Source organism: Ptychodera flava, chromosome 21 (genome assembly GCF_041260155.1).
Source record: "Ptychodera flava strain L36383 chromosome 21, AS_Pfla_20210202, whole genome shotgun sequence".
Lineage (NCBI taxonomy): Eukaryota > Metazoa > Hemichordata > Enteropneusta > Ptychoderidae > Ptychodera > Ptychodera flava.
The window spans coordinates 3818864-3830114 of NC_091948.1; the positions used below are offsets into that span (position 1 = coordinate 3818864).

General features: G+C 35.8%; 1 protein-coding gene across 1 annotated transcript in view; it reads left to right on the forward strand.

Moving 5' to 3' along the window:
• The window catches only part of LOC139121134 (homer protein homolog 2-like), a 29420-nt gene that overhangs the window by 13979 nt on the left and 4190 nt on the right, over nt 1-11251 (forward strand). The window contains exons 4-8 of the mRNA XM_070685785.1: nt 3778-3957; nt 4678-4820; nt 5612-5768; nt 6259-6378; nt 6803-6883. Of these exons, the coding sequence (XP_070541886.1) occupies nt 3778-3957; nt 4678-4820; nt 5612-5768; nt 6259-6378; nt 6803-6883 (681 nt within the window). The remainder of the gene's footprint in view (nt 1-3777; nt 3958-4677; nt 4821-5611; nt 5769-6258; nt 6379-6802; nt 6884-11251) is intronic.

Here is an 11251-nt window from a genome sequence, read left to right on the forward strand (position 1 = left end):
TTTTCCTAAAATTATGATAAAAACCGTAACCATAGAAATGTGATGTCTATTTGCTTCAAAATTACACAAAAAATACAGAAAAATTCATAAAAGTTGGTAAAATGTTGCACTAAAATATTTTGCACTGAGAAAATTTACAGCACTGAAAGGGTTAATGATGCTAACATATGTGACAGTTGGGCCGATTTTCATAATCTATTCAAATTGTGATTATGTTGTATTCACATATTACGTCATTTTAATTTTTTCAATGCTGATAAATGTGTCTCCCTTCTAAGTTTCTCAAGATTGTAAAAAAAAATTCTCTTGCATTTCCAATCAGTATGATTCAAATTGCCATCAGGCGTTGGCACAGTGCCAAAATTTATACCCAACGCTCTGAAGTTTGTGTGTAGTTTTGGATGAGTGACCTTGAGAAACTATCCAACCCAGCTTAGCGTTAGACTAAGGATTTATTTCTTGGTGATAAGAAAGACTTAATTTCCCAACGCTTCTGTTTTCTGGGTCACATGTCTTGACCATCAACATTACAATCGGATCGCTTGTCCTGTGAGTGCTGTTGTTCTGACAATCTGTAAAAAGTGTCAAAACATGCTATATTGCTATCTAAACAAAATTTTCAAAAAACAACATTTTGTATATTTGACCTTCTGATAAATAATCCTGAAACTGAAATTTTGTCAAAGTAGGAAGATGATATGGATGGTTCTGTTTTGACGACCTACTGACTCAATGATATCATGTGCCACTACCATTGTTAATGGATTGAAAAATCAATTTTAATTTCACAAATGGTATCCCACTGCCACAGTAGACCATCACTTTTATAATATTGCTGAAATATAATTTTTCTTCAGTACATTCGAGGTTGGAATGACACAGTCATAGGTACATGTGCGAAGCGTGACCTGAGTTAGTAAATTCGTTGTCACATTGTTTACACCGTTGCATTCTGCTGAACCTGTGCATATTTTTAGAACAATGATGGATCTCTCTATTGTTACATTTCTAATGTGAAATGCATTTCCCCACTGGAAGTTGAAAGTCAGGATTTTTTATAAAATCTGCATATTTATAATTCGAACCTGGCTTGAACCTTTTATTGGCCAGTTAGCATCCATGATGGTTTATTCTTTGAACAAAATATTCTATTATTATGTGAGATTTGGTGTTTTCAACTGTTTTGTCCTTTATGGTAACATCAGCTGAGTCACCAGGTCATTGAAAATGAGATGGTGGTATATTATTTTTGGAACATCAATGATGAATACAAATTTTTTAATTTTTCATTGCTTTGTCACATTTACAAGAAAAAATATTTTAGTGAAACAAATGATTGAAACACTGTTAAAGGGACAAAGTCGGCCATTTTTCATGAATTTAGTGTCACACGAGATACTACTGATATTGTTTGACATGTTGAAAGATGAATTAATGGTGACCATGCATATATTCAACCCTGGTTTTAGACAATTTAAATGTAACAATCGCAAAAATGAATTAATGGTCATAACCATTAATTCATTTTCACGATGATTTCATGTATCGTGTCGAAAACCTGGGTCGAATATATGCATGGTCAGCCCGTTCATTATCTTTCAACATGTCAAACAATAAAGGTAATATCTCGTATCAAACAAAATTCATGAAAAATGGCTGACTTTGTCCCTTTAATGAAAATACGCGACAAACTGAACGTCATGTAGATTGGACTGGAAAATATTGTTTCATGAATTCAGCATTCATTACTACTCAATTTCATAAGAAAAACACATAATTAGAGAAGCAATTATTCACTATCACTGATGAATCTGAAATGTTTGTGAGATCTTCCAAATGTCCAGAAGTTTGTAAACACATTGGAAATATGGTAACAACAAACATTGCACAATTTCATACATTTGTTGTGGTGCCGACATGAATATGGATTCTTAAAATGTAAATTTGCAGTGTTTCTACAATGATACTAAAAATAATACCAACAGAACATAACACAAGGTATGATAATTTCTGTCAGCTGTTACATATGGTGTGTTTGTGCATGGACATTTTACAAGGCCACTCTATAGCAGTATTTCATTTTTCTTTCAAATTGATTGATGTAGCCACTCATGAAATAAATTACATTTATTTAATTTCGCCTTTCCAAATATGATGATGACATCAGGACAAGGTCATTGCTATGTACAACATTTGATTTGGATAGTTTCAGTTCCATTGGTTTAAAAATGATAGCAATTTTTCTCCTGAACCAATCATGGCCACTCATTAGATTCTTCAATGCCACTCATTTGGTAACTTTGTTTATAATAGAAAGGTTCTCTTGTGTTATGAACATACATTCCATCTAACATTTCTAGAGTTTTTGAAAAACGAAGTTGTTCAAATAATAACATAAAGGTTTCAGACTACACCAGCTCTCAGAAATTGTTGGGGTTGGGGTCAGAAAAATTGTGTCAGAAAAAATTGTGATAACTTAGATCAGTTAATGAACCACTCTTTTTTAAGGGTAGGGATTTAGCCAAGCTGTTTTGACTGTGATGTCTTTGCTGGATGACTAGGTGCCAAATGTTGTGAGTTATAATGTGACTGACAATTTACTAAATTTATCAGATGTGGACTTGTCACATCACATGACGTTTCTAATCAAATATTCTATTCTGAAATGTTCGTGATACACGGCATTTTAGTTTGCCTAAACCATCATAAACTCAAATGATGGTACAGCTAAAAATACCAAAAAAAGGAAATAAAATTGCATTTTTTAAAAGTCAGCAGATAAGATTAGCTAAAAAGGAATTCACAGGGCTATGAGTTGTTCTCTACATATTTACTTCAAAACAATCACTTACTGAACAAACAGCCCTAGGAATTTAAACCTTTTCCCAACCATGGTTTGACCAAAACCCATTGTTCTCAAATTGAAAATTTTATTTTTCCATTCATAGTTAACACAGGAATGATTGCTACTTTGAATTTCAAAATTCAGTAAATGCTAAGGAATTTGTTTCTGTAGTACCAAAGTGACCCTAGATTTTTAAACCTGATTTGGTAAGAAAATGGTTTTTTTTTCATTTTTTTTTTCTGAGCAAAAGTTGTAAGTCTTTCACTGTTGAGGCGCATATTACCTCAAGTGTGGAACTGTTTGCAGGGAACCTGAGTTGAACATATTAAAATAGGTGTACTAGAAAAGTTCATAGCTTATGATGATTAATTTTTAAATTATTTGTCATGGAGGGTAAATATGAATCTTTATTAATGCCTAAGCTGATGGAGTGTCTTAATTACCGGTAGGCTTTGGCTTCTCTCGGACTCACACAGGAAATACAGAACTGAAACTTTTCCTCCTTGAAGATTTTTGCAGCCATTTTGCAACAGGATTTTTTGAACTGGAATATGTAACATTAGAACTTCTTTGTGATCATTGTGTTATTTCTGCAGTCCTGATCATACAGTAAAGCATTGCTAAATGATTGAGAACTGTTGTATCTTGTAAGACTTACCATCTTTACCACAAATTTTGTGTCAAAAAACAAAGAGGTAATCAGATGAAACTGTTGTGTTTATTTATAGAGAAAGAAATAAATTTAAATAACTTTTTGCAAAGGAAGTTGAGTATTATGCCAGGAAATTTAAGTAGTAATACTTTAATCTCTGACTGGTATATACCCAGAACAGTCACACTATTTATTCATTTGTGTTGCCATAAAATCATGTCAAAATATTTGTGAGTTCCATTTTTCTCAAATCATTTCCAATCTATTTCTTCTTTGCCAGTTTTGTGAAAAATTTAATGAAATCAGAGAAGCAGTGAGGCAGACGGCAGAGAAAGCCAAGACCATCAGCAGTAGCAGTAGCAGCTCTGTCCAGTCTAATGGCTCTGTTTCAAGGACATCTCTGACCAATAACTACGTCCATCCAAGCAATCAACAAGACAAGCCAGGGGACCAAAATGAGGTAGGTCAAAGGTCAATCCTTATTTAGGGCATTGAACTTTATTTAGGCATTGAACTTTATTTGGTTCGTTCATGATATAATTTTTTTACTGAATTTAATGTTGATTGTTTCTTGTTTTAATATCACATCTCTAAAAATGTGAGAAATTCAAAATATTTCAACATACATCCATTATATTCAGCCTTTTGATGAACACAATTGAGATGACTTTGAGATGGAAAAGGGGATTTATAACTACAAATTAGTCAACTATATGATATTCTTTCTACGAAATTCAGTGTAGCAATTGTAAACTGCAACCACTTTTAGGGGAAAAAAGTTTACATTAATATGGTGTATGATTTATGCAGAGTGACTGTGGTAGAGGTAATAAAATATCTCCATACATACATTACAGGTATGTTTTATGCCAGGGACATCTGATGGATAATTTTGAATTTGCTAACTCTTGACAATATTGCTATACAATAGTTAACCAAGGGGAACTAAAAATGACAGAGAAAACGTGTGAATTTTCCATCATTCCTCCTGCAAAACTACTACCCCCCACCCCTTTCTCTCTTCAGAGATTGAACATCACCATAGAAAACAATGGAGTTGGGCCAAGCCATTGTGTGAAAGGGTAAAGAAGGTCAATCAGAATTCATTACTATAACTTGTACATAAGAACAGAGTATATTCTATGCAGACATAGATCTTTTTCCAAAATTTTGTACTCAGGATGAGAGTGACATTGATGGTGGCAGTCGACCGACCTCCATGATTAGCAACACTGTCTCACCTAGCAGTAGCAACTCACAGCCAGCGACAGATGCCCAGCTAAAGTACGCCAATGACAGGCTGAAAATTGCTCTGGCCCAGAGGTAGGCAAGGTCACGTACTTGTTTATGTCCAGTGACAAATTTGATCATTGGAATGCAATTATACAGAAGTGTTCAGCTGCAGTGCTGCTTTTAGTGTTGAAATAATGTAGGTCATTGGGGAGTATTATTGTGATGTCCTAAAACATGGAAACTGCTGTCATGATTGCAAATTATACATCTGTTTTTATTCTGGATTTGAACAAAAGTAACCAATGGTGTATGGTTCATGTTACATGATAATACTTTTTCAGTGTTTTCAATGAAGTGACCCATTCCATTGAACATTGAAAAGTCAACAAACTGCCAAATTGTATCATCTTTGCATGATATCCAGAGTTTTGATGTAGTTTTTGAAGAATATGAGATTTTAGCCAAGAGATGTATGATATACATGGACAAGACTGACAATAATTAAAAGTTTTAGTTCATGATTAATTTTCGAGGAGGTACAAATATACTGTTGGTAATCACAGAGTATGAACACTTTTTTAACAATACATGAAAGAAGAAACTTCAGGTACCAGAATGGTAGTTCTAGATTCCTGCATGCGTAATAAAAACTACAAAAAGATCAGCTCTTACAGATCATGTTTATTTTTTCCACCCCAATTTACTGATGTATAGGTGTGATCAAAACAAAACAATTTGATTCACCAAATGTTCGTAGTGATAGGGTTGTTAATTATATCTTCAAGAAAATGCAGTACTGCATAACTGATGGAACAGAGCTTTTCTTCAAGTTTAAATGAACAAGTTCGTGTCACAATGAATAACAATGTTTACCACTGCAGTTCAGCAAATGCAAAGAAATGGGAAATGGAACTACAGACGTTAAAAAACAACAACGCAAAGTTGACGACAGCATTACAGGAAAGTACAACCAATGTGGAAGAGTGGAAGAGACAGCTAGCGGCGTACAAAGAGGAAAGTGCCAGACTCAAACGAAAAGTAAGATGTGTCTCCTGTGTTTGTTTCTTACCTTTATCGGTAAAATTTAAGATCACCGGGCTCATCTTTTTTATGGTATTAATCAGAGCTTTCTTAGGGTGCCTTTGATGACAAATGAATACAACGATACCCCCTAGGACAGTGTTGAATTTTCTGAAGCTGAGAATTGGGCCATTCTTCTTCAGTCTTGCACCTTAGGGGTGGTGTGTGTCTGTCTGTCTATCTGTCTGTGTCTGTCTGTTTGGCTGTGTCTGGGTATGCACACTGAAATGGTTACATTTGCACCGGAAGCAATCGGATGCTGTTTCTGCAGTTTTCAGGAAACAAAATCCAGTCTCTTCCATCAGCCAAACGACTTCATGACAGAAAGTAGGGACACAAAGTGACACTTCTTATCAAACTTCCACAGCTGTCAACCATTCATCATTCAGCAAGGTTGCTAAGATAAATGGAAAGGCAATATTAACACAACATTTCCCCTTTTCTGTAGATTGTGGAGTTGGAGGGAGGAGGAGGTGACTCTGTTAGAACGTCACAACTAGAGAAAGACAAAATAGATTTGGAAAGTAAACTTGCCAGCATTGAATCTGATTGCACTCTGAAAGATCAGGTCAGTAAGTGTAACATGTTCACCCCCAGTTTCCCTGTAAATAGTGCCACAATCACCATTGATAATATTTAGTTTGAGCCAAACCATGGTGGTGAAAGGGTTAAACACAAATTTTTTAAACTTCACATAGTCAATAATTCCAAGTTGAAGAACTCTGTTTATAATTTGAATATGATAAATTTCTATTAATTTTATGCAAATTTCCAGTTCTTTTTTCTATGAAAGGCACTATAAGCAGTTTTCAGACAACAACAGTTGGGCTAAAATTTTATTCAAATTTTAATGAAACAAACATGTTTGCTGGTCATCAGCCACCACAGTCCAGTTATACACAGCTGCATAACTTTCTATCAGCAAAGTAAAGGTCAAAGTTCAAAGTTGTTGCTAATTTTGTTGTCTGTCTCGCTCTGCATTTTGCCTGTAGGAAATAAGTTCTCTCACGCGGAGAGTGGATGAAATGTCAGTCTATGAAACCCAGAACAAAGCATTTGAAACCAGAATAAAGGTAAGTTGGAGTCAGGGTGTGCTATCAAGCGATTATCTTCAGAAACCATGTGATTAGGAAACTTCCTCAAGATAAGGAATTATAGGAAGTGATCAAGCTGTTTTATCAATTAAAATGTTGCTGACAGCAATACAGTGTGGCCCTTGTAAATGGTGTTTTGTTTATCAATTCTTGCAAGGTTCCGACTATTTCAGGTCACTTACGCACCCCGCAGCTTCCCTATTTGAAAACTAAAATTGTTTGCCAAGAGTTGGAGTGTTGGTTACTATGTGTCCATTGTTGACAGGCTAGCCAGCTGTAAATGTTTTGTTCAATATTCCACCACTATTAGGATGCCATAAATGGAATGGAAATATTTCCATCGCACAGTTGATTTAATCTGATTTGATTTGATCTGACCAACTAGAACAATATGTCAAAACACATAAAACGACCAGAACCACCAGGTTGTATTTTAAATTTTGTTTCTGCTCAAGTGCAAAACAATGTGCGACAAACATGATACCACAGACCAGAGCACTTCGAAACACAATACCGCAGACCAGGACACTTTGAAACACAATACCGCAGACCAGAGCACTTTGGATTTGAAATCATCTTTGCAATCAGTGAGTCATCAATATTATGACATGATTAAGTCATTGATCCTAGTTGACAGTCATAGCTTTTGTTTGAATGATATCGTGTTGTGCAGTATGAGTGGAATTTAGGAAAGTCTTCAGTATATAAACATTACATCAGTGCAGATATTTTTTCATCAGCTTGATTGAAACCAAGGGGTTATTTTAACCACACAGTCACACTCTAAATGCCAGACCTAAACCAATCTGGAAGCTTTGGTGTGATTTTGGTACATGCCTTGACCTCAAATAAATCCTTAAAATGTCTGTAAATGTCAGATCATTAAAGCTTCAAGTATGTACATTGGCAGTCTAACGGCATAAGCAGGGATTTAACTGCTGTACTGGCATATAACCGTTACGGTCAAAATGTTACCCAGAAGGCCAGGCAAAGATCCATGGATAATTATGTTTGGTCAAAATGTTACCCAGAAGGCCAGGCAAAGATCCATGGATAATTATGTTTGAAAAGTTTCTTGTACCCAGTCAGTTCTCTTGTACCAGTTGTTTGCACCTTTGTAATTCTATCTTGTACCCAGCTATGTTTACCATTCATGAGCGTTTAGCAAAAGCCAAAGACCCTTGCCAAATACAAGGTTTCCCTTCACACAGTAAGTGCTGGGCTAAATGCCAGATTCAACAGGATTAACCTTTCTGTGACCTCACCGACCTCTGACCCCCACAACCATAATGGGAGCTGCTGTTCCTCAAGGAGGTTGTGTTTTTCTGACCTTAAAGTTAGGTGACCATGCCAATAGCAGAGGTCACATGTCCATCACATTATCCAAAAAGGGTGTTTAGCTCTTGTGACCGGCAAAATACTCAGAGCTAAAATTATGGTTTTTAGCTCCCATAGCCATATGTATATATGGCAATGGAAGCTATTCTTATAGGCTGGGGAAATGTCTGTATGTCTGTATGTCTGTATGTCTGTATGTCTGTCCGTCAACATCAAAACTCCAAAACCGCTGTACATTTCATCTTGATATTTGGTGTGTACATGGATGATGGGCTGTAGATGAGATTTTGTTCAAATGAAGTTGTCATTGCCAAAAATATGCAAATTAAGTGAAAAAATGTAAAAACAGTCAAAATTGAAAAAAACTCAATAACCACTGAGCAGATTACATGGAAAGTTAGCATGTAAGTACTTTGGGCTGACATGAAATGATTGTGCACATCTTGGGTCAGTATCTTGGACTTGCTATTTTTCATGAATTTTTTTGTTATTTTCTCCCATTTTTGGTCAAAAAATCTCCTGCTCTGAAACCACAAGTCCGATTGATTTGAAACTTGGTATGGAAGTGCATAGGAGTGACCTTTCCCAAATTTGGGCAAATCGTGGTGAAATTTGCATATTTTGGTTTACACATCCATAGACTCCCATGTATAAGGCAGATCTCCATAGACTCCCATGTATAAGGCCACGAAAAATAAAAATTTAGTTTCTCATCGTATTCATATTGCAAAAAGGATGCAGTGACACAATTTTTAGTCCCCACGGATGAAGTCCAGTGAGCTTATAGATTGGGTCATGTCCGTCTGTTCGTCCATCCGTGAGTCCATCCGTTCACGCAGATATCTCGGATATTTTGACAAAATGTCATGTGACCTTGATGACCTTTGATCTCAGATATACATATTTGTCCATAACTCAGTAACCACAAGTGCTACCACCCTTCATATATGGTATGATGGGACAGCTTATGACGCCACATATTGTACCTCATTAATTATGTGCATATCTAATTTTGAGCGAGCCAATAGAGCTAGAGGTCTGATTTTTGGTATATAGGGATAACTTAGCAATACAATTTTTTTGACAAAATGTCACGTGACCTCGGTGACCTTTGACCTCAGATATACATATTTGTCCATAACTCAGTAACCACAAGTGCTACACCCTTCATGTATGGTATGATGGGACAGCTTATGATGCCACATATTGTACCTCATTAATTATGCACATATCTAATTTTGAGCGAGCCAATAGAGCTAGAGGTCTGATTTTTGGTATATAGGGATAACTTAGCAAAACAATTTTTTGACAAAATGTCACATGACCTCGGTGACCTTTGACCTCAAATATACATATTTTTCCATAACTCGGTAACCACAAGTGCTACACCCTTCATGTTTGGTATGATGGGACACCTTATGACGCCACATACTGTACCTCAATAATTATGCGCATATCTCATTCTGAGCGAGCCAATAGAGCTGGATGTCTGATTTTTGGTATATAGGGATAACTATAGGAGAGAAATTTTTTGACCAAATGTCATGTGACCTCGATGACCTTTTACCTAAAATATATGTTTATGTCAATAAATAAGTAACCACAAGTGCTATGTCCTTTGTATTTAGTAGGATGGGAGACCTTATGACAACACACGCTTTACCTCATTAATTATGTACACATCTAATTCTGGGCAAGCGAATACAGCTAGCGATCTGATTTTTGGCATATAGGGATTAATTAGCAATATAATTTTTTTTTTCAAAATGTCATGTGACCTCGATGACCTTTGACCTTGATTATACATATATATGCATATTTCAGTAACCACAAGTTCTATACCCTCCAATTTTGATAGGATATTAAACCTTAAGATGTCACATCTTGTACCTCATTTATAATGCGCATATGTATTTCTTGGCTGGCCAATACTGCTAGAGGTCTGATCTTTTTTCCCGATTTAGAACCATAACTTAGACATGCCTCATGTGTTTCAAATTGGGAACAACGACATAGACCTATGTGCCCATAGATCTCAACATATACACTCCAGTGATACTTCTTAATGACCCCACATTTTCCTGCCCCATCAAGACTAATACTCCTATTACAAGTGGGGACTATGTCATTGTAAATGACTTGTTGAGTTAATGGTTGTATCACAGTATTCGATATATCTAATTCTGTATTTTTTCCATTTTATATCTGAATAATTACATTAAACATATTTCACTGTCTCCAGTACATTTCATTTAAGTATTTTCACTTCATGCACTTTATCCCTTTCACACATATTCAAATATCTGACCAGAGAACAAACACTAAATAGTCCAGGATGGGAGCTACAGTGTCATTGACGCTATTTTTCATTGTTTGTTTGTGATGAAGCCTCTTTAATCAAACATCATCATGAAATATCTTCCTGGTACTTCCTAGCGATTGCACATCTCAAACCTACCCTATTCCAAAAATGTTCCCATCACACTGCAACCCAACTACCCCTCAGAATGAAATGGTAAATTCCCCAATAATCAATTCCAAATATCCCCTTGGAATGCAGTGATTATTATAACAGGTAAAAGAACAGCATAAAGGCTAGCTTTGTGTGAAATGGCCACATTTTTGTCAAGTAACTGAGCTCTCTGACATACTATCACACACTGGCATATTTTTCACCCGATAAGCACGGCTAAGCATATTTCATCTTGAATACTGTTCATTCCTTTAGAATTATCATTTTAAAATGAAAACAAAATTTTGGTGTGGCTGAAATGGTTTGTTACTATTATCATCTGGCTAAAATTTCGAGTTTTGACAAGTCTTGACTCGTCTTTCTAGGAAACAGAATTTTGTCAGTTGCTGTATTATGCCTGACTTATCTCAGTATGATCATGAAGGGTAATTCCACAGCTTCAGTAAGGTCACTAGTTTAACTATGGTGTGTGTGTGAGCAGACAGCCCAATTTTCACCAATTACCATTATCTGGTTTTCAATGGGATTAGTGTCGT